Here is a 25258-nt window from a genome sequence, read left to right as displayed (position 1 = left end):
CCGCAACGGGAGAGGCCACAGCAGTGAGAGGCCTGCGTGCCGCAAAAAAAAAAAAAAAAAAAAAAAAAAAAAGAAAAAACCACACACACAAATGAGGGCATGTAAAAGTAGCAGAATCTAAATAAGACTGATAGATTGTATCAATGTCAATTTCTAAGTTGTACTATTATACTATAGTTATACAAGATGTTACAACTGGGGTGAACTGGGTAAAGGGTATATACTACAGTGTGAATCTACAATAAGCTCAAAATGAAAAGCTAAAAAAAAAATTATGGAAAAATATTTGCCCTAAGAGTTGGAATACTGTTAAAATGTAAATTATTATAATAAAGGGAAACATTATTTTTTCACTGTTAAAAATAAAAACTGGTGTGACCTTTTGATTTTTAAAAAAATCTTTTCCATCTGTCAAGTTCGTAGCTGGAGAAGCTTCCTTCTTTTTCAGGTAATGATGACAAACTCACAAGACCTTGAAAGTACTTAGTAAAGCATCAAATCATTCTTGAAGAATTAAGAAAAGAACTTGTGACCCTACTAGGCCAAAGACTAGAGTCAGCAGTTTTTCACTCTCTTTTACCCTTCCCAAAGTGTGTGAAAATTTACTTGCTATTAGATTTTCTTGTTTTTTAATTTTGGCCCACTCTAAAACTCAGGCCGCCTTTAGAAGTGAAAAGTGCACCCAAGATGAAACGGATTATTGCCATAAACCATTTTAAGAAAAGAAACAATGAGACAGAAAATCCTTACAAACTTCAAAAGAAAATTCTTGGGAAATATGGAAAGACTACTCTTTTATCTTGTAAGCATTCAACACCTGTGAGGCATTTGTTCTGTCATGCAGATCAGCCCTGAAACAGGTTTATGTGTGTATGTGTATGTATGTGTGTTTAAATTTTAGCATTTGCCATTCATCAAGTCAATTAGGCATCCACAATTAGAACCCCTATAAAGTGTGCTTTAATCCTGCTCCACACCCATCGGAAGGAATGAGGCTATACAACAATGCAGCTCCTGTATGAACAGGTAGTATGTTCAAAAAAGTATTTAGGATTCTAACACTGGCAACCTGAGACACCTAATGAGGAAACAGCGCTCAAAAGACCAAAAGCGCTGCACTATGATTAACCTTATAACGTGTATGTGAATTTTGAAAGAAATGAAACAATTAAGGGCCCATATGTGTAGCCACGTAATACAAGAAACAAATTTAAGTAAGAATTCAGAAATAAGCCAAGAATTCAATTTGTTATAAACAAAATAAAAATCATTGCTATGTTAATTTTTACTCATTCTCGTTCGCTACCCAGAACAAACCATATATGTATGTACTGTCACTGTAAAACAAGTTATTTATGGTTCTGAATTATAAATTGTAAGCCTAATAACACTTTTCTTGATAAATACTGGCTTTATATATAGCTCAAATAATTAAGCTTCTACCAAAAACACAACTATTAGTATTTCTGTAACTGCCTAATCAATTATTTCAACTCCAAAGTAAAGACACTTGTCTTTATGAGATGCAGCCATATTTAAGGTATGCTTAGTTTCCTCTTAAGATTTAATTATCTCTGGGGCTTTCCTGGTGGCACAGTGGTTGGGGGGTCTGCCTGCCAATGCAGGGGACATGGGTTCGTGCCCTGGTCTGGGAGGATCCCGCATGCCGCAGAGCGGCTGGGCCCGTGAGCCATGGCCGCTGAGCCTGCACGTCCGGAGCCTGTGCCCCGCAATGGGAGAGGCCACAACAGTGAGAGGCCCGCATGCCAAAAAAAAAAAAAAAAAAAAAAATTAATTATCTCAAAATGGGTAAATTAATTTTTTGTGGATATTATCGAATTTATGTTAACACAAATGGAAAATAACATGTGAGAGTTAATGACAGTACTCTTTTTTTATTGAATTATAGTTGATGTATAATAGTTACAGGTGTACAATATAGTGATTCCCAATTTTTAAACGTTACACTTCATTTATAGTTGTTATAAAATATTGGCTATATTTCCCGTGTTGTACAATATATCCTTTCTTTTTTTTTTTGGCTGCACTGTGCGGCATGTGGGATCTCAGTTCCCAGACGAGGGATCGAACCCAAGCCCCATGCAACGGGAGTGCAGAGTCTTAACCACTGGACTGCTGGGGAAGTCCCTATCCTTGTAGCTTATTTTATACCTAATAGTTTATACCTATTAATCTCCTACCCTATATTGCCCCCCACTTCCCTCTCCCCACTGATAACCAGTAGTTTGTTCTCTGTATCTGAGTCTGAGTGAGTGTGCTTCTGTTTTGTTATATTTGTTGTATTTTTTAGATTCCACATATAAGTGAAATCATACAGTATTTGTCTTTCTCTGTCTATTTCACTTGGCATAATACCCTCTAAGTCCACCCATGTTACTGCAAATGGCAAAATTTCTTTTTTATGGCTGAGTAGTAGTTCATTCTTTTTTTTTTTAAATGGCTGAGTACATATACACATCACATCTTTATCCACTCATCTGCTGATGAACACTTAGGTTGCTTCCATATCTTGGCAATTGCAAATAATGCTGCTATGAACATTGAGGTGCATGTATCTTTTCGAATTACTGTTTTTGTTTTTTTTCGGACATATACCCAGGAGTGCAATGGCTGGGTCATATATGGCAGTTCTATTTTCAGTTTTTTAAGCAACCTTCATACTTTTTTCCACAGTGGCTGCAACAATTTATATTCCCACCAACAGTGTATGACGGTTCCCTTTTCTTCACATCCTCGCCAACATTTGTTATTTGTGTTCTTTTTGATGATATCCATTCTGACACGTGTGAGGTGATATCTCACTGTGGTTTTGATTTGCATTTTCCTGATGACTAGCCTTTCTTAATGACTAGGACACTGATGTTATGGACCAAAATTACTTGCAATTCCTTTCATTGCTAATTTGTGTCGTCTTAACATGAATGTTATCTTTTTGGAATTTTTGATGAAACATCTAAGAAAATAAATGGAGCAATCCAAAACTGAATCAAGAAATATTTATCCTGTCATATTAGAGCCTCTATACTTTCCATTTCTTCAATGGGGCTCCAATTCTGTCCTCAAAAATCTGCCTAGTTTTCTATGAAACTGATTACCTTATTTACCAGATATAGAAAACATTACTAGATGAGCTAGTGATGGTAAAACATAGCATGGACAAAAACCATTTATTAAAATGGTGACATTCTGAAAAATATTCTAAATTCCATCTTATTACCTGTGCTTTTTAATGATAAACCTGATACTGAAAGGGACTTTAAAAGGCAAAAAAAAAAAAATTGTATCCAAACAAGTTCAGATGCATTTAAGTTCTTATGCGTATCTAAGAAAAATTATGTAACTCAGGTACTACCTTCATATCTTTTCTTTCCCCCTTTTTTTTTAACCTGACATGAAGTTTTAAAAGCAATGACTGAATTTTGATTCCTATATATACTTCAAAACCTGCGAAGTCTGGACAAGTCCATGTTTGACGTCTTTCAAATAGCCTCTTATACTGGTTTCTCCAAGTGGATCCTCTACTTTAAAAAAAAAAAAATTAAGTACCCTTTAGACATGTCTTTGATGTTATCACAGAGCCACAGGATCTAATTTTATATGGAACTATCTGGAACACATTGACAAGGGACTGTCAAAAAAGTCTTTCTTTCAACAAATTTGCCTGGGCCCAACCAAATGTTTTTAAATAACATACTAATTTAAAAAAAATAGTGCACGATCATTTAAAACTTTTAAGAATCCATAAGTGATTTTGAAATTGGTAAAAGTAGCCTGATCAATATATTATAATATGCCGGAAGTTATCTTCTCTCATCAGCTCAAACATATATCCAATACCTACCATTCATAAAACACATAGATATTAATGAAAATCATCAACAACTTCTGTATTCCTCCCTTAAAGTTTTTCCATGTATATAAACTAATGCTCCTGGGAGTGTGATGGCTACTAAGAGTATGGCCATGAGGAGTATACACTTTAAAAAAAAATTATCCATTATGTAATATTTGTGAGTCTTATATATTCTGTAATCTGATGAATGGCATGTTGTTCTTATCAAACAATGTTATTTATTTCCTTGATGCTTCCTCATCATAGAGGTCTCCTGAAGACCCTGAAACACCAATTAACATGAGGAAGAAAGCTGCCAAATACTTTATCCTTGTAAAATTAGGAGCCTAAAAAATAAAACTGTCGCAGTTTTAAATGGGTATGCCTAAAAATTCTAAAATGAAGATTATGTACCACATGAAAAACAAGCAGTTTGGTTAAGTAATGAAATAACCACAAAAATAAGTCACATATAAAACAGTGTGTACACTGAACACAACAATACAATAAGCTACATGCATTTCTTTTAAAACTAGGAAAGAATAAACAAATGCCATTCCTATAAAATGGTGATTTATTTTTCTTTTCCCAACTTTCTACAGTATCATCTAAAAATAGAAAATTTAAAGTAAATGGGTAGTAAAGCATTTCAGGGTTTTAGAGATATAAAATTTTGATATTTTCATATATTATGGGATTTTAAAAACTTATGTTCAAGAAAATGTTTCACTGATGTAGCTAAACTATGCAATTCATTCAGATACCATTTACTAATTTCTTACTGTGTGCCAAGCACTTTTACCTATGGAAATGCAGGTAGAAAGATGAGTAAGATAGGGACTCTGCATAATAAAATTTTAATGATCTTCTTAAAATTTTAATGTCTTGTTATAACAAAACAGAAAGTAATCATTTGAAGGATAAAGAATTTAACCTTATACTTGAAGATGGCAGAATGCTAATTCTTCTCTGTTAAATGTTTAATAAAAACTCAAGTACATCCGGTCCTATTTAAATCATTTGAAGATATTGTATTTGCTTTACCTCCAGGTCACAAAGAATAAGCTTTTTTATAGTGTATAGCTCCTATAATAGTTTAAACTTGAAACTGTTCCTATTGTTAAACTTACATGCTGGGGTCACAGTATTATAAACCAAGAGGAAGATATGGCTTCTCTTCAACAGAAGTTGGGAGATGTTATTATTCCTTTGCAGTTTTAAAAGTGCATGTAGCTGATTACATTGTTATTATCAGTGCAGTCATTATACAAGACAGAATATCTTGTATCTGGATTATTTTTGCTATCATTTCATTATATAACTACACTGTATAAATATTTTCCTAAAGAGAATGAATACAATGCCCCCAAAACCTACTGTGTCTTCTTCACTGTTGTATTCTCAGCAACTGCCACCATTCTCAGCATATAATTCAATAACTGCTCACTTAATGAATAGCAAAGTACTAAAACTCAGAATACTTCCTCAATGTTTCACACTACATTTTCTGGGGGAAAACAGTGTAGTCAAATGAAGAGCAGAATTAATGTAAAATACTCATATTTGTCCCTGAACATATGACCACAAGCACAGTCACTTAAAAATCAGATCTTTATCACTAACAACAAATTTGAATTTCTAAACTTTCAAATATTTGAAGTGAACTAATCTGCCTCAGATATAAACAGCTCCTATCAATTGATAGGGAAAAGGCCAACTACCAAAGAACAATCAGGTATATAAACAGTTCTTAAGAAAGAAATACAAATCACCCTCAAGCATAAGCAAAGATGCTTAATCTAATTAATAAGGGAAACATAAACTAAAACTACACTGAAAATAATCAATAGATATATTAATCAAACACAACATGGAGAATTCTTCTAGATACAGACGGGAACAAATCAACTATAAAAAGACATTTTAGATAACTGGGGAAATTTGAACACAATCATCTAATAGGTATAAGATGAAAAAAAAAAAAAGGGCTTCCCTGGTGGCGCAGTGGTTGAGAGTCTGCCTGCCGATGCAGGGGACGCGGGTTCGTGCCTGGGTCTGGGAGGATCCCCCATGCCGCGGAGCGGCTGGGCCCGTGGGCCATGGCCACTGGGCCTGCGTGTCCGGAGCCTGTGCTCCGCGACGGGAGAGGCTGCAACAGTGGGAGGCCCGCATACCCCCCCCAAAAAAATCATAATAATAGTTATAAGATGACATTAAAGAATTTGTTTTGTTAGTGTGATAATGGCATTTTTTTGTTAAAAAAGACTACTGGAATATAGTGAAGTATTTATAGATGAAATTACGTCAGAAAGTTCAAAATAACTGAGTAGAAGAGGGATAAAGATGCAAATGCAAAATAAGTAAAACAAGATTGGCTGTGTACTGATAACAGCTGAAGCTGAGTGATGGGTAAATAGGATTTCATTATACTATTCTCTTTACTTTTATAAAGGTATAATATTTCCTAAAATTAAAAAGTCTTAAACTTTAAATTTAAAAAAATGGAAGAACACACACACAAAAGATAATAAAAGTGGTTACCTGTTTGTGTGTGGGGAGAAGAGGGTAAATTTTTGCTGTTTGTGTTTTCATAATTTTAGAAAAAAAAGTTTAAATTAAAAAAAATGGATAAAAAAATAATAACTCCATTGACACCTGGATTTCTAACCAAACACTAATGTACCCTGACTGCATCAGCAATCCTAATATGCTGAAAGAGAGCTTTAATGGAAACATGGATCAGAAAAATCTATCAAAGAATGAGCGTAATAGAGCAGTAACAGATCCAAGTGAAGTAGTAGATGTAGTTGAACTCCAACCTTTCATAATAAAATTACAGAGTTTCTATTTTTTCTCAGCTAAGAATTCAAAAACTACAATTAAGAAATAGAAACTTTCAGCAAAGTTGTAGGATACAAAGCAACACACAAAAATCAGTGGTGTTTCTTTACATTAACCACATGCACTCTGAAGAGGAAATTAAGAAAATTCCATTTACAATAGCATCTAAAATTAAGAAAATTCCATTTACAATAGCATTCAAAAGCATCCAATACAAAATAAGGAATAAGCTTAACCAAGGAGATGAAAGACTTGTATGATGAAAACTACAAAACATCACTGAAAGAAATTTAAAAAAGGAAAGATGTCTTATGTTCATGGACTGGAAGACTTAATATTGTTAAGATATCAACATTACTCAGTGATCTACAGATGTAATGCAATCTCTACTGAAATCCCAATGATGTTTTTTTGCAAAAATAGGAAAATATGTCTTAAAATCCATATGAAATCTCAAGGGACTCCGAACAGCCAAGACAATCTTGAAAAAGAACAAAGTTGGAAGTCACATATTTCCTGATTTCAAAACTTAATTAAAAGCTACAATAATCAAAACAATATGATACTGGCATAAAGACAAACATACAGACCAATTAGAATACAGCCTTGACCCCCTTCTCAAAAAAATGGTTTTTGAGAAGGGTGCCAAGACCATTCGATGGGGAAAGGACAGTCTTTTCAACAAATGGTGCTGGAAAACTAGATATCCACAGCAAAAGAATGAAGTTATACCCTTACCTTACACCATATACAAAATTCACCTCAAAATGGAAAAAGGACCTAAACATAAGATCTAAAACTATAAAACTCTTAGAAGAAAACACAAGGCAAAACTTAATGGCAATGGATCTGGCAATGATTTCTTGGATATAATACCAAAAATATAGGCCACAAAAGAAAAAAGTAGATAAATTAGACTATATCAAAATTAAAAACTTCTATGCATCAAAGGACACAATTAACAGAGTGAAGAAGCAACTCACAGAATGGGAGAAAATACTTGCAAACCATATATCAGGTAAGAGATTAATATCCAGAATATACAAAGAACTTCAACCACAACAAAAACCAATATGATTAAAAAACAGGCAAAGAACCTGAATAGACATTTCTCCAAAGATACACAAATGGCCAATAAGCACATGAAAAGCTAACATCACTAATCATTAGGGAAATGAAAACAGTATGAAGGCTCCTTAAAAAACTAAAAAAAGAGTTACCATATGATCCTGCAATCCCACTCCTGGGCATATATCAGGAGAAAACTCTTATTTGAAAAGATACATGCACCTCAATGTTCATAGCAGCACTATTTACAATAGCCAAGACATGGAAGCACCTAATGCCCATCGACGGATGAATGAATAAAGAAGATGTGGTACATATATACAATGGAATATATTATCATACTAAGTGAAGTAAGCCAGACAAAGACAAATATGATATCACTTATATGTAGAATCCAAAAAAAATGATACAAATGAACTTATTTACAAAACAGAAATAGACTCAGAGACAAAGAAACCAAACTTATGATTACCAAAGGGGACTGGGGGGGCGGGTGGGGGGAGATAAGTTAGGAGTCTGGGATTAACATTACACACTACTATATATAAAATAGGTAAACAACAAGGACCTACTATACAGCACAGGGAACTATATTCAATATCTTATAATAACCTATAATGGAAAAGAATCTGAAAAAGAATATATATGTATATATATATGTAACTGAATCACTTTGCTGTACACTTGAAACCAATACAACATTGTAAATTAACTATACTTCAATTTTAAAAAAAGAGAAAGCTATTCAACTGACGGGAAAAAAAAACTATAAAGCACTGTAGTATTAACCTATGGTTGCAGTAGGTAATCAAGAAACAAATGTAATATGAAGCACTTCCCATACATGGGGGAAATGTATTACATGAAAGTCACAGAATTAGATAGGTATATTAAGGCTTACTATCAGACCTTGAGTTTAGCTTTAATAGATTAGCTTTTAATAGTACATTTTAACACAATCATATATAACATTTATATACTCAACCTAACCGCAACAGCTCAATTCTCTGTATGCTCATTGCATTTCATATAAACCTTTTAGCTCTTATTTCACTATACTGTTAATTATATCTTCACATGACTCTCTCTCTACCAGACTGCAGGCTCTTTGAAGGCAAACTGCCATTTACTTTTGGGTCTCAGGGCTTGATAGCAAACCCAAGCACTGAGATACAAATTCTGAAGGTTTGTCGAATGACTTAGGTAGTATTTTTATGTCAATAAACAATCCTGCAAATAATTTTACAGAAGATAATTAAGTTTAGAGGTTATGTAACTTGCTGAGATCACAGAGCAAGTACATAAATGAAATTAGAATTCAAATCCAGATCTTTGGTCAACAATTTCTATGCCCCTTCCACCACACCATACATATTACTACAAGTAACTACAAGCTGTGCAAGAGCTACATTCTGTGGTAGTTGTCTGTAGTCAAAAAGCAACAACTCAACCATAAAAATGAATCTCCCAAAATTGGAATAGTAAAGGTCCCTTAAAAATGAGATCTTTGAACTGTCATAAAAATTAGTTATTACTATTATAGTCTCAGCAGAATACTGCTACCAAGTATTTCAGAAAAATATTACCTTGTACTTCTTTATCATGATACTCCTTTAGTTTTGTCCAAAGATCCTTAAAGTCATTAGATACATCTGCAGAACTAGGGCTTCCACAACTGCTTCCCGAGACGTTCATCTTACTTAATATGCTCACACTTCTACTGCCTAATGTTTTCTGACCTTTTCTGTTACATTATACAGGTCTGGAGTTGTCTTTGGCCAGTTCAAATACCTGAAACAACAGATTGCAACATAAGTGAATTCTGCATTTATCTTTGTGTAATTTGAAATCAGGATGACTTCAAGCCCAGGCAGCTGATCTCAAGTTTTCCTTATTTACCTATGATCAATCACTTCAGAATTTGAGGGGGTGGAAGTGAGGAAAAAAGATGAGTATGGTGAGAAAAGCCCCAATTTCAGTTATCTGGACTTAAGTTAAGCTACACTTTCAGGCAAATTTTTTCTTATTCCACCTATGAGAAAGTAATTACCTACATTATGTTAAATTGAAAGGATTATGATATAGAGAGGTTTGTAATCATTCATGGTCAGTATTGTTTCCCCATTCTAAAAGAATTTATTGGTTTTTTAACTTTTGAGTTGATATGGAATACAACAATATATTGAACCAAAAACTGGAAAACACTCTGAAATATTCTTGACTTAATAAGCATTCACATCTAGACACACAGACACACACTGTAAAAGAGCAAGAAAGATGACTGACATAACACGAATATCTGAACAGCTTTCTCATAACAATGAAATTTGGTGAGCAAGATCAGACACAGCCAAGATCTATGAATACAGAAACATCTAAAAACAAGGCAAATATGGGTAAAGCTATTTTGTGCCTCTCAGAATAAAGGTGAATGATTAAGTTTATTATTTGTGTAGCCCCTGAAGGAAGCAACAGGCTATTAAGTTCAAGTGGATTAATAAATATTTTAATATGTGTTCTTAAACTGAAACCATTAACGAGCTACTACTAAAAAAATAAAATAAAATGATTAACAAGTCTACTAACCCTCACATTCGGCTCCTTAGTCAATGCCTTACCATTGCTAACAAGTGCCCAAAAGGATTTAAGTGTCTTTTACTAACCATTTCCTGAGGTCTGATGAAGAGGCTAAGATAAGCAATGGCATGTCTAAAGGGAGCAATATTATGTGCAGAGCCACTTGGTAAACTATAAAGCACTACAGAAATAAAAATACATTTATTAAGCTTTTCAAAAATTGTGATTACACCTTTTTTAAAGATAATCAGTGAAAATTGAACAAGTACTAGATTTTACATAATATTAGGAAATTATTTTTAATTTCTAAAGAAGCTTGTATTCAACTATTTAACTCTAAAAGATAAATCAATGGGTCTATACTACTGTCAATAAAAGCCACCATTTATTAAGTGTTCATGGAGTGTGCTGTTTTATATTCCCTTTTAATTTAATCTTCACAATTGTATAAAACAGCTACTACTGATATTATTAATTTCATTTTAGAGTTGAAGAAAACAGGCTTAAGAGACTAAGTGACTCGCCCGAGGTCACATTGCTAGGACACGGCTACTACGGCCACGTCACCTCTGCAACTCAAGTTGTGATGCCAATGAACTCCAAAATACTTCTAAGAAGCAAAAAAAAAAAAAACACAAAAAAAAGTTAATTATTTTTATTAATCAAAGAGTTCAAAACAAAGTTTTAGTTACTTTAATGAACAATTTAAAATTGTATATTTTAGCATTCAATAATTTAAAACCAATAGTGTAAAATAAGCTTCCTTTAATCTACCTTCAGGGGTAATAAAAAGGTTAAGTGTTTTTTTCCCCCCACATAACAATTTATCAATACTAAGCTATTCAGATACTCGTGTTGTGGCAATCATCTTTCTTGCTCTTTTAGTGTGTGCATCTGTGTCTAGATGCTTATTAAGTCAAGAATATTTCAGGGTGTTTTCCAGTTTTTGGTTCAATATATTGTATTCCACATCAACTCAAAAGTTGAAACCCTCTCCAATCTATTTTGCATGCTTAGCACTTTTTGCTGGCATTTCTTTTGATATTGAACCGTTATTTGCTGCACAAATAATTTCTCAAAAATGTACATCTTGCCTCTCAAGTTGCATCCTGGGCTCAACAGTTTGCAATAATTTAACACGTTTCTGTGCCTCCTGTTGCAATGTACACCATAAACCACCACACTGAAGGTGCTCAAGAGATTTCTTTCCTGTCACACCACACACATTCTTAGGTGAGGCAAGAGCCGCTCCTCAGTTCACACAAGGGCCCTGAACAAACTGAATAGGGACTCTGACTGCTGCTCTTACGAGCAGAGCAGAGGTCCAGTAGCTCCCATCCCAGGACCCTTAGCCATCAGCCTCCTCCCGCGCCGCGCAGGGCTGGCGGTCCGCCCTCGCCAAAGCGCTCCCCCGAGAAAACCGCACGATGGGCGCCTGAAGCGCGCGCGGCGACCCCGGGCCCAGGTCGGCGCATGCGCGTGGCGGGCCCGGCGCCCGCAGGCAAGTTCTCAGCTGGTGCGAAGACTCCGGAACTGCACTGAGCGCTGGGTCATCCGCTATCCGGTCTACCTACGGCGGAGTTTAGGCCGGCTCCAGCCGACTCCTCAGATTCAGCCCCAGAGCCATACAGCCATCCCCACCCCGGGGCCAAACGCCTTCGGTCAGCCAGCAGCTCCAGACCGGAAATAGCCCGCTAGGACCCAGCGCTTTGGGTCGGGGAAAGAGATTCCTTTTACTCACGGCTTGCAAGATTGCGTCGAGATTCTCGAAAGCCCCAGCAGGAACGCGAGCACGCTCTGGAAAGGGGAAGAGACGGCCGTTCGCTTTTCTGCTCGTTCCCTCACTAATCTGCCAAATCGCCAGCAACCAAGCCGCCCCCTTGGGGCAGCCCGCGCTTTCCAGCGCTGGGGGAGGGCCCGAGGGCCGGCGGCTCCGCTCGCCCCGCCCGGACCTCGCGCGACGTCACGCAACGTCGCGTGGGAGTTCCCGCGACGTCACGCCTCTTCTTCCTCCTCCCTCCGCGGAGCGAGGTGGCGCTCCTCACGCTCCCTGCGGGGGAGCTGGGTCGGCGTCGAGTCCCACCGCGTTGGGCGGTGACTGGAGAGTGGAGCTCCTCCTCTGAGCCGTCAGAAGAGGCTCCGAGAGCTGGCGACCGCCACTGCGTTTTTGAGAGGGCCGGGAGAAAGCTCACGCTGTTCTGTCTGCGGAGCTTCACGTTCTCCTAAGAAGTGATCGGTGTGTCTGACTTAAGCCCGTTTCTGGGAAAGCACGTAGGAGCGGCCTGTACCAGATGGAAAGTTAAAGTTAACTGAGGAGGGAAGGGACACAGATCAATCTAACGTAGCTTTCCGGCTGGTAGCTCTTAGCTGCAGTTTAGTGATGAGACCTGACGGGACTGGGTGGCGAGGCCGCGTAGCAAAATGAACGATGTATATTTTGCTCAGGTTAAAGAAAGCTTCTGACGAACCTGAAATGAGACGGAATCAGAAGTGACGCATTATTTATTGGAACAACATGCTGTTAGGTAATTTTTTTAAGTCAACGTTTTATGTGGCTGTTCGTTTATAAACATTCAAATTATTAGTATATTTTCCTATTTATATTTCCTATTTAAAAGAAGCGTTTTAGCGTTCGAAATTCTAAATATATGAAGTTGAAGAAAATAAACAGAATAGACAGTATCATAATATTTTTTTAAACCAGTTCAATACTTTTCTTTAATACTTATAAGACCTGGGAGGAAGACAGAGGATATTATAAACTTTAAAAAGTAGAGTTGTATTTGGGAAATCATAGATATAAAATGTAAAAGTAATTTTCCCGTTCATTCCCGGTCTTAAGGGATGAATGTCGCAGCTTACGAGTGGACATAACAGGATGTTTCTGTACCATCCTAGCAATGCTGTAGGAACGTTGATATCTTTAAAAAAGAGAGCTGCTGAAACATTCATTACCCTGTTAAAGTATCATTCACTTCGAAATTTTATCTTGTTTTAGTCTTTTCTATCAGATCCTCTTATAGCACTATGTGCTATGTACCTTTCTGACACTTATTGCAGTTTTCATTATTTATTTAATTAATTCTGTCTCCTCACTAGACTCTTAAGTTTCTTAAGGTCAAAACCATGTCTTGTTCACCTTTTTATCACCAGAAACTAACCCAGTGCTTGCCAGAGAGTCAGTCTCCGTGTAAAATGAATGAATTGGGCGTTCCTTGAGGGCTTCATCTTTTTCATTTAAGCGGAGAATATCTTTGAATCCATTTTAAATTCTTAGATTCTCTTTATGGGATTTTATGATAATCACTTTAACGGTGGAAACAGTAGCCATATGTGTAAATATCTGCCTCCAATAAGGAGCCTTAAGACCTACATATAAATTATGAAGTCCTATGAGAAAACTTCTATGAGAAAACTTCTTTAACAGTGAAACAGATATTTTGAACTCTTTGTAATACTGAGGTTCTCAAATTTTATGGCTTAGAACAATGCTTCCCAAACTTTTTCAGTCCCTAGAAAAAGAATACTTGTATTACATATTGTGATAAAAAGATGAGACTGCTTCCATCCAGAGGCAACAGAACCTAGGATTCCAGTCACCTCAGGTCCAGCACTGCCACCTTGAGGGTTGGGAGTTTAATGTCCTAGCATACATATTGGAGGTCCTTGGTTAGGATACTCAATTTAAAAATTGTGTGGTGAAATGGTTAAAACGGTAACTTTTATATCTGTACACTTAACCACAATGAGAAAAATTGTGTACTAAAAACTCTAGGATTCTTAGAACTGTAGAATTTTGGAACTATGTAGATTTTGAAATCATCTAACTCAAGCCGTTTTATAACTGAAACTCTGTTTATTCATTCTATACAATCTGCTTACCTCCTACAGCTGAGTAGCTGAGGGTTGTGACAGGAAAATCACATAACAGGTTAGACTGATATCACTAAAATTACATGGTTTCAGACCTCATATAGGGCACCAATTAATCTCTAAAATAGCCTTTATTTAGCTCCTGTTTCCTTTGCTGTCTTCCAAACCTTCACTGTTTTCCTCAAGCCTCTATACCGTATTCTCACTCTCAGCAGACACCTTCACCTCTTGGTTAAACAAGACAATGGGACTCAACAAGTGTGATCTTCCTGAACTTTCCTTTTCCTTTCTCAACTCTGAATTAGGCAATACCATTTTGCAGAGGAAAATGCAACCCTAATCCAATTGCTTCTCATCACCTCGTCTGTATCCACCCTGGGCCAAGCCTCCATCATTTAAACCTCTTCTGCAGCAATAGCCTCCTTTTTTTTTTTTTTAAATCAACTATCTTTCTACTTACACTGTTTTCCATTTACAGTGTATTCTCCAACAGCAGTCAGAATGATTCTTTAAAACCTAAGTCAGAACATGACACTCCCTTAGCTAAAGACATGCCAGGGTCTTCCCATCACTTTAGAATAATATCAACCCCCTTTCCATGGAGTCAGGACAGGTCAATCACTGTATTCTACTGATGTTACCTCCTAAATAGAGTTCTGAATTAGTGCTTTCCTATCCATCCTCACTCTTTTTGCCCTAGTTTTGGCCCTGATATTTCTTACCTAGACTATGCTTCCAATCTTGCACCTAAATGCAGTTTCCACACAGCTGCCAGAATTCCCAACCATTATTTCTGATCTTGGCACTCCCTTGTTTAAAACCCTTCAGTGGCTCTCAGTTGCCTAAAGATTAAAATTCAATCCCTTTAAAATGTCAAAGAAGCCCTTCTTAACCTTACACCTCTACCCCCCAACTTATCCTTTCCCTCTAAAACAGGAGACTGCTTATATTCCTCCTTCCTGCTCTTTGCTTTTTCATTGTCTTGGCTCATACAATCCTCTTCTCTTGAAATTACCTCCGCCCAGATCCTTTATATTTCACCCCCTTTCTACTTATCCTTTAAGACTTAGCTCAGGTAGTGCAGCTTCCAGGAGACTACCTTAATGTCTCTCTTCACCCCTTCTTCCTACCCCCTTCCACAAATAGCCCTCCTCATTCTCCCATACCCTTCTATATGTATCTTTGTCACTGCATTTAATGCTATTATATTGTAATTATGTTTATACCTTTTATCTTACCCAGCTAGGCTGCAAGGGGGGGTTTCTTGATAGCGGAGACTGTGCTTTCTTCATTCTTCTCGGTATTCCTAGTTCTTATCAGAGAGTCTTAGAACATTACAACCCAATAAAGCCACATATATGATTTAAAATTTTCTATTAGCCGCATTAAAAAAGGTAAAATGAAACAGGTGAAATTAACTTAATATGTTTTGTTTAACATAGTTTTTCTAAAATATTATCATTTCAACATGTAATCCATATACAGATTTATGAATGAGGCCTTTTACGTTATTTTTCTTCATACTGAGTCTTTGAAATCGGATGTGTATTTTACCTTCACAGGACATCTCAATTTCGATTAGCCACATTCCAAGTGCTCAAACTCACATGTGGCTAGCGGCTACCACATTGGCACAAAACATGCCTAGCATATATAATGAACAAATGAGGTTACATGATTTACCTGAAGAACCAAGATGGAGCTGATTCCTATGGAGCTGTTTCCTACTCTAAGGCTATTTCTGCTATTTGTGCTGGGCATTTCCCATCTCTCTCCCACTCTACACATCATGCCATTCTCTTCCCCTCCCAGCAAATTTTTTGCCTCTATCCCCAGGCAAAAAATTTAGTGATTAAACCCATTATGATTATTTACATAATCATGTCCAGCACCTTTAACACGAACACAAAATACTAGTAAACTGGAGTGAGCTGTATACCTACAGTCAGAACTACTTTAAGAGCAGAACAAAAGAGATAATAAGAGAAAGATAAAAATAATAAGATAAAAAATAAGATAAAAATAATAAGAGGGATAAGGGGAGAGAAGTATTAACATAATAGAAAATTATACTGTCAAAATTTGTGTCAACCTAAATGAACAAGATTTAATTTTTTAAAAGTTGTTTACAGTAATTACTAAGTGTTGTTTGGGGGTAGGGGTACATATCAATTAGTGATCTTGCCCCAAGTGCCAAAATGTTTTATGATTTGAGTTTATGGTGCTGAGATTCCAGTTAGGTTGAGCAGTTTTATAATTGTTTTAAAAGATATAATTAACATTCATGGAGGATGTCAGTATCACAGTTTTTTCTTTTGACAGTCAGGTGGTCATTAAAGTGCTTATAAAAGACATGAAAGATTATACATTGCTTTCCGATTAGAAAAATTAGCCTCATTTAGTCTAGCCAACTTCCAACTTAGGTAGAGAAACTTTATTTATTTTGATTATCACTATGGCTACATATACCTTCTTCATTTCCCTTTATAAACTATTAAAGTAGTTTGTGTTTTTAAGTACTTAGCTACTTCATTTCACATCAGCAATGGGCAAAGTTTTATTAGATATATAATTTTCCCAATTTAGGAACTATGACTTTATACTTGATAAATAGTCTTATACAGTATACTGTGTGCTTGCCTGTTGGCATAGGTTTAAATGATGGTGGGCTGATCCAGGATGTTAATGATCTGCTATTTATTGTCAGTGGAAGGAGGCATCTTTTTCTTCCAGGTCATCAGTTTGTATACAGTGGCTGCTTGGACAGTATTTCATATCGCTGCAATATAGGTTAATGAAGCCTAGGAATTTTGTTAGATAGCCCTTAGGCCCTTTCTGTAACACTGGCATTTGTAAGAACCTCAGAGCTTAATCGCTGCAGAGATGATAAAATAATTTAAGAGTGATCACTAAGACTGTAGAGTAGAAAAGTGGATTGTGTTTTGGGAATCTTGAAAAACCAATCTTTATCTTTTTATCCAGTAAATGTAGTTCTATACAACATTGTCCTGTGTACATATGTATAATGCTGCCATGATGGAAACTGTGGGAACAATATTTACAGTAATGTAAATGGAAAATATCATGAAGAGTTAACTGTAGGAACAAGTCATGACACTTGGAGTCTATTAATTAAAGCATTCCTTGATGGGTTCACAGGAGCAAACGTTTAATATTCATTGCTTTGTCCACTTAAAAAAATAATGATGCACGTCTTAAGTGGTAATTTTTCCACCTATGAATTAATGAATTTATTCACTGCTGGCAAATAGTTGTGATCTTTAATGTACTCATGCCTCACAAATTGCAGATATGTCTTCAAACACACTGGCTGACTTTTTTCCCCCATTTTTTTCTTATTCTAACCATGTTTGGGAAAAACAGACTTTTTAAAAAATAATGACATTTTGCTTTTCCTAATCCATATGTCAGTCTAAGGTCAAGGAAGCTTTGATAATTACCAATCCAAAAATGTTTTACGTTTAAAATTCAGTTCTTAGAGGAGGCCTTCGGTTTTAGCCAATACTTTTCTATTTTACTTAAGTTATAATTGGAAGTATTAGAACTGAATAGTGAAATTAAATTATATTTTAATTCACTTCTCACCCTTTGGGACAATTTGTTTTTGCAGACTATTTAGGATAGATAGAATTCCTCTTCCCAAATCTAGTACACTTATATAAAATGACCATATGCCCTGGCTTACCAGCAACAGTTCTGGTTAATGTCTGTTCTTCTGGCTTAACTATTAACAGGGCTCCCATTTACTCTAAAAAATGTCCTGGTTTGGGTGATAAGTCAAATGGTCAGAAGCTTTAGGGAATTTGAAATATAAACTAATAAAAAAGGGAAGATTCAAATGACCTTTTGTTGTCAGGAGTATTTTCTTCTCAACTATGTACAGATCTGTCTAAACTTGTTTTAAAGAATATTATGATATAGATAATGTAAGCCATAAAAGAATTGCACTTTTTGATTTATTGCTAGTACTCTGAAATTCCCATTAGTTGGGAAGTGGTTTGTTTAATACTGATAGAAAATGGATTCAAGAAAAATTTGCGATGATAAAAATACAAAGTACTGTTCCTACTTATCTTCTCTTTTGAACCTAAAAATAACTGTATCATACAGGTAGAACAGGTACAGTTTTTATCTTTTCACAAAGGTTAATAAATTAGGTGGTGTGACTAGCACTTTATGTACAAACTAGTAGATAAGTTGACCCAAGACTTTAAACCTAGTCTTCTGGACATGAGTCCTGTGTCTATGATCTTTTCAGCACACCATGCTATTTTTAAATAATAGAATCTCTATGAAGCTTATTCTGTGCTTTTCAGTTTTTAGTTTAGAAAATGCTTGTGAGAAAATAACCAAATAAGGTTTCTGAAAAATTATTTAAAAATTATTACCTAGTGGCTAATTTGCAGTCCCAGTACATTTTTCTGTTTACTTCAGAAAGCTTTACATTATATGAGGTTACTATAAGGACTTTTAAATTTGATAGCAATTTCATTTAAGTCTTATTGAGAAGAGGAAATTAAACTGGGCTCTCTTGGTCAGGATTGGAGTGAAGCACTATTCTATGGATTAATCTCAGTTTTTTTAGACTTTTTTGCAATAATAATTTTATTTCTTAGTAATTATGGCACATATGCCCTTTTACTTGGTTTACAATAGATGTGGACATTTGAGAGATGAATATAAATTGACTTCTAATGGAATTAGTGAAAGTGTTTATACTAGATTCCCAGCTAGATTCTTTCATGTAGTAAGTTTAAAACTAAATAGATTGAAGAGCCTTGAATTATGTTGTAATCTCAGAAGGGACCAGAGCAGGAAGTGCTCCAAAAATTGTGGCCTTATTCTATAGTCAATGATGGTGTATGGCCATATTCCTAGCCCATGGTACTGTGCAAGTCCTGAGTAAGAGACGGCCAGGGTTTATGCTCTGGCCCTGTCTCTGGTTATCTGCATGTTTCCTAGACAAATCTTACTTCCTCAACTGGAAAATGAGAATACTCATACTTAGTATGTCCAAAAGGGTGGTTGTTAAAATGAGGTATTATATGTGAAATTTCTTAAAGCTTGCCAGTTGGGAACAGAGTGGTAGAAGGCTTTCCAGGCAGAAGGCATGTGCAAAGGTTCTGCTGTGGGGAATCATTGTGAGCTCTGGAAAGTGCAAGTATATAGTAATGTATTTGTATAGGTTGATAGTGGGAAATCAGCAGCAGTTCCACCTGATTTTTTGAATGAATTATAATTTGTAATTATAATCCTATTAAGCAAGTAATTTAACTTCTCTGTGCCTCAATTGTTTTATCAGTGATATGAAGGTAATAATATAAGCCTTGGGTATTTCACAAGATTGTTAAGGATTGAATGATTATATATATGTATTCAAAAGTGTAAGAAGCTGTTGTTAATAATAGATAAATTTAAGAGCTACAGCTAATCAGAGAGATCTTTCCAATTGCTAACATTATATAATTGTAGTGAAATTGTTGAATTGCTATGCAAATTGTGAGAGATTTATAATTATAGAAGGGATTAAATAATTTGTTAAGTGCTTTTACACATCTTATTTGATTCAAATAAGTTTAAATCTGGTAGTTAAATAGTCAGGTAATTATTATATTGTTGTTATTTCCATTATATTACAAGGGATTTTAACCATTATCTAGCTGAACTGCAGAATTGTATAGAAAGGAGAAACTAATTTATTCAATTTATTTCAGAAATTGGTGGTTGTAAGGAATCATTTATTTAACAGAGATTTATGATCTATTCAGCTTCAAGTCCAAGAAAGGGAGCATTGATATCAAGCTGATTATGATCTGAGCTAATTTAGTGAAGACCTGAGTATGTTTGATAAATCCTTTTGAAAATAGTATCTGCTATTATTGGGCTGTATTCAGTAGTTATGTCCCCACTTTTTCTTATATCTATGCCCTCTTCAGTCCAGTTTCCCTTTTTTAGTTCATTAGCTAATTTAACCACCTTCTAAGAAAGAGTTTTTTTAAAACTCAGGTAATTATTCTATTCTAACATAGTTCAAGTTAAATGAAAAAAGGATATGATTTTAATCAGATTTCTTTTTAATTTGTACCTGTTTCTTCCTCATTTTTCTAAGCTAAGTTTCTATAATTATGCAAATATGGTATTTACTTAATTAGAGCACATAACTGGCTATTCAGTTTTCTATTTTTAATCCACTTGACAAGAGCCTTCATCTAACGTATTCTTCAGAGCCATGCTCCAGGATCACAGTATAGGTTATAATGAATTAGTTCTTGTAACCAGACCCTATTGGACATAGTCCAAGACAAACTTGTAGCATTCAAAATTCTGTGTTTTACTATAGTGAGAAGTGTTATTTGAGGGTCCAACATAGTCAATCTATTTTTATTACAGTTTTACCAGTGTAGACTTAAACAATAAAGTCTTTGAATCAATGCTGGATATAAAAGTATTTACAGAGTATGTACTAATTGTTCATTTTGTGGCTGTTTGGCTCTTCAAAAATTGGCAGCCAAATTCAGGAAATGAAATTTAGTTTATTAGAAAATACCTTTCTCACAGAAGATCAAGTTTCTGTGCATCTCAGGTTTGTGGGAATGGATCAAATATGTCATACAAAAATTGGCTAAAGTTCCTTATTTCCATTTGAAATTGCTGTACTCATTTCTCAAAAAATCTATTTTAGTTGTACAGTGTATTAGTTAAAAGTATATTGTTAAACCAAGGAAAAAGTGGTTTTACGATATTTGTTCAATAATAATAATGTACTGGACTCCTCTTGGGCCCCGCTTACATCAGTCATTGCAGTGCAAACCAGATTCCTGTCAAGTAAAACCTGACACCTCCCCTGACTTTCGGCTTTAACATTAGCATTAACACGAGATTTGTTATGGTACCAGAGGAACTGCTGAGAATTTAATTTACACTGGATGTGTTTAATTTACACTTACTGGTGGAACTAGAATAACATGCCATTCATCTTAAAAAGTAAAACTGTGGGAAAAGAGACTGGTTTTGTTGTGCTGGAATGGACTGAACAGCTTTTCTTGCTGAATGGACTATAGCCAGGTTCCAGTGTAGCCAGGTTCCAGGTTCCTGGTTCCTGGCCTATAGACAGGTTCCAGTGGTTAGCTCTATATTATAGTTAAAAAGCAGTATACTTGTTCCTGAGCAACATATATTTGTTTTAAGTTTTGTCAAACAAGCACTTGGACAGTGACTAGAGCAGAACGTAACAGCTCACGAAACTGCTATGTAGATGGTATTTATCATTCAGTACTTATTATATGATTGAAAATTGATCGCAATATTAATATCTTCAGAAATGCAAATGCTCCTTTCATCTCAGACTGAATTTCATCTACTTTCAGTTAGGAGACCTCCAAATGTAGACCTGTACGGGTGGTCCTCAACTTAAGATGGTTTGATCTTAACGATCTTTCAACTTTATGATGGTGTGAAAGCCATATGCATTCAGTAGAAACCATAATTCGAATTCTGAATTTTGATCTTTTCAGGGTCTAGCAGTATGCAGCATGATGCTCTCTTGTGATGCTGGGCAGCTGCAGCAAGCTGCAGCTCCCATTCAGCCATGCGATCACGAGGGTAAACAGCTGGTACGCGTAAACCATTCTGTACCCAGACAGCCATTCTGTTTTTCACTTTCAGTACAGTATTCAATAAATTACTTAAGCTATTCAACACTATTATAAAGTAGGCTTTGTGTTAGATGACTTTGCACACCTGTAGGCTCATGTAAGTGTTCTGAGCATATTTAAGGTAAACTCGGCTAAGTAATGGTTATGCAGTAGGTTAGGTGTATTAAATGCATTTTTGACATGATATTTTCAATTTACAGTGGGTTTATTGAGACATACCCCATCATAAGTTGAGGAAAATCTGTGTATGTTAAATGTAAATTTTTTCTAGAAGACCTCATCACAGAACTCTATAATATTGCTCTGTGTCCATAAATATTGTACTGCAAGCTACAGAAAGTTATCAATATGTATTTCTTAATGTTTCAAGATTCATTCAGAAATTCATTAGATTTAAAATATTTTCATGTTGGAAGAAAGTGTTTCTCACTCCTAAATCACTGTAGAAGGAATAGGCACAGAACCTTCAAGGGAGTAGACTTACAGTAGAACTTTGAAAAAAAATTTGCCATGTAAGTTATATTTTCACTTTGTCAGTAATACATAATTTCTAAGTTAATTGTTTTCTGATTACTTTTAAGACTATATGTCTTTAACACGATGAGTTATACCATTCTCTATTTCCTAGTCAGTTTTTGATGCACAGTAAGTTTGGTCATTAGTCCTGTGTTATCCAAATTAGCTATTTATATAGAAACATTTAAAAAATATATGCCTGCTTTTCGATTGTTTATAGTAATATCCACTCTGTATGTATGAAAATTAAATGCAAATTAAATACTAATTTAATGAATAGTCACATAAGGTTAAATTGCTTATGTATCTAATAGTTTTAATAAGAATGTATAATTGGGCTTCCCTGGTGGCGCAGTGGTTGGGAGTCCGCCCGCCGATGCTGGGGACGCGGGTTCGTGCCCTGGTCCGGGAAGATCCCACATGCCGCGGAGCGGCTGGGCCCGTGAGCCATGGCCGCTGAGCCTGCGTGTCCGGAGCCTGTGCTCCGCAACGGGAGAGACCACAACAGTAAGAGGGAGGCGTACCGCAAAAAAAAAAAAAAAAAAAAAAAAAGAATGTATAATTAGTGGGCTAAATTGGTGAAGTGGTACTTTTGTCTTTAGGTATACCATCTACATACACGCTTTTCAGTTTAAGAGAAAAACAATGCATTTACCATGGATATAAGTTCAAATTATACTATTCACTTAACGCTTATTTGTACAACAGTTAAACATCTTTCAGGAAATTAAAGTTGACTGCAAGAGCTCAGTAAGATCAGCTTGTGTTAGAAGTGGATCTATTTGTGGTTCTAATATGAAGTCATAGCCTCTATCCTGTTATTTCTTCACACATTGGAAGATGTGTCAATTGACCCAGCTTTCGTTATATAAGCTCTTAAAATGTTTTGTCACACTCTTCTGAACTCCATTCTGGCTAATGACATACATTTTATGAATATCTCACGTGTGAACTTTGCTTATTGGCTCCATCTCCTAATCAATTTATCAGTCTGAGGCTAATTTAATATTTTTAGAACATGTTAAATCCTATTCTATCTTCTTACATCCAATTTTGTATTCACTCTTCCTATCATTATTTACTATCAAGGGAATGTAATATAATTTCATATTGACCTATAGTAAATTAATTCCTAAGAGAATCTTTTGGAGGAAAAAACATACTCTAGAGCCCTGAAGAAATAATTCAATCGGTAGTAGAAAGCACAATCCTTAGAGCTTATAGAAATCCTTGGCCAACTAATCTGATATGTGAAATAATACAATAGATATAAATAGATGTAAAATGCCTTTGAAAAACTCAGATACTAGGCACAAGCAAGGTATAATTTGGACTATGTCACAATTCCTTCGTTTGGTATAGATGATTGAAATTTGAATTTTTAAAAATCAAGCCTTTTAATCACCTTGGTATATAGCTCTCAGAATACGTTTAACAAAGGCATCTTTGAGGTGATTCTTTAATTGGATTCAGTTATATGGGTTTCTAATTTTTTTAATTTAATAAGATTAAAATGTTTTCCAATATTAACTCAATGCTTTCCAAGGTTGCTGATTTAATTTTATCTCTGACCAAAAGAAAATGTATATTCTAAGTTAAGCTTTGACTTCTCTTACTCAAGCTATTTGTTGAAATTTATTATGTATTCTATTAAAGAGGGGAGAAGAATATTGATGTGCTACACCCACTGTGTTCTAGAAGCTCTGCTAGGTGTTTACACAGAATATCTCATTTGATCTTTCCAACAACTCTTAGAGAATGGTATTTATTTCCTTAATTTACAGATGGAGAAAAGAGAACTCAGTGTTAAATAATTCCCAAGGGTAAACTAGCTTGTAGCAGAGTCAGTATTCAAACCCATCTCAGTTTGGCTCAGAAACCCATATGTTTTTCAATATACTACCTTTTCTCTTGATTGTAAAGACAAGAAACAAATGGAAGTAATTATTTTCCAGAGTCCACTTGGACTGAACTAAATTTACCAAATTTAGAAACATCCCTCTGGTAAGATTTTACCTGTAAAAAGAGAAGGGGCTTAGGAGAATTAACTTTTAGCTCCAAGAATCAGAATTGAAAATTTTGAGCCTTTGGTTCTCAAGCTTTCTATGGTCCTATTTCCTTGGAATTCCTCAAGTTAAAAACATTTAAAGCATTTTTGAGCACTTCTGCTCAAAGCACTCTATTAAGATCTCACCCTTTAAATAACAGGTTTTGTCCCCTCTAAGATGGGTTTTGAGTCCTTCAGTTCTGGGCTTCATAACCTTATTGAAATTTTCCTGTCAATTCTAACCAAATTTTAGAAGTACAACCTTCTTAGGCAAATCCTAAACTATATCCATATAAGAGTGATTAAAACAATACAAGAATACATACATACTAAGAAAATAAACAGTTGAGACAGTTTAAAGCAATAATAAGTCAGAAAATGACAGCAGGATCCACAAATAATCTGGGCAAATATGAAGGAATGTGAGGTACTCTTATGATTTTGATTCACAATTTTGTGATGGCACTAAGAGATTAGGTTTTGAAGTGGTCGTCATCTTCATTGCCAATGGCAACCCCATAAGTTCGGCCACTATACCAAAAAAGTTTGGGGGCAATAATTATATGGATTAAAATATAAAAGCAAATAATTTCTTCGTTCAGTAAATATTCCTTAAAATAACTTATACAACACAATTTTACCTTTTTACAAATCCTTTAGAACTCACAGAACAGATTTCATGTAGTAGTCAGAAGAATCAATGTAGAGCAGTGAAACAAATATTCGTCTGGGCTGCTATCAGGAAGCTGGGATGTTCTGGTACCACCTCTACCCTTAGATTGTATAATAATCATTTAGCTACGTTTT

At 35.3% G+C, this 25258-nt stretch overlaps 1 protein-coding gene across 5 annotated transcripts in view; it reads right to left on the bottom strand.

The window, feature by feature from the left end:
• Nucleotides 1-12215, bottom strand: part of RBBP8 (RB binding protein 8, endonuclease) — an 80590-nt gene extending 68375 nt beyond the window's left edge. For 2 of the 5 annotated variants that reach the window (XM_028479899.2, XM_028479900.2), the window contains exons 1-2: nucleotides 12081-12215; nucleotides 9349-9553 (exon numbers count right to left, since the gene is read on the bottom strand). In XM_028479899.2, the coding sequence (XP_028335700.1) occupies nucleotides 9349-9457 (109 nt within the window). In that variant the 5' untranslated portion in view covers nucleotides 9458-9553; nucleotides 12081-12215. The remainder of the gene's footprint in view (nucleotides 1-9348; nucleotides 9554-12080) is intronic. The other 3 variants (XM_055080743.1, XM_028479902.2, XM_028479901.2) reach the window with 2 other exon arrangements.
• Between the last annotated feature and the right edge of the window lie 13043 nt (nucleotides 12216-25258).

Source organism: Physeter macrocephalus, chromosome 19 (genome assembly GCF_002837175.3).
Source record: "Physeter macrocephalus isolate SW-GA chromosome 19, ASM283717v5, whole genome shotgun sequence".
Taxonomy (NCBI): domain Eukaryota; kingdom Metazoa; phylum Chordata; class Mammalia; order Artiodactyla; family Physeteridae; genus Physeter; species Physeter macrocephalus.
This window is presented reverse-complemented; position numbering and strand designations above follow the sequence as displayed.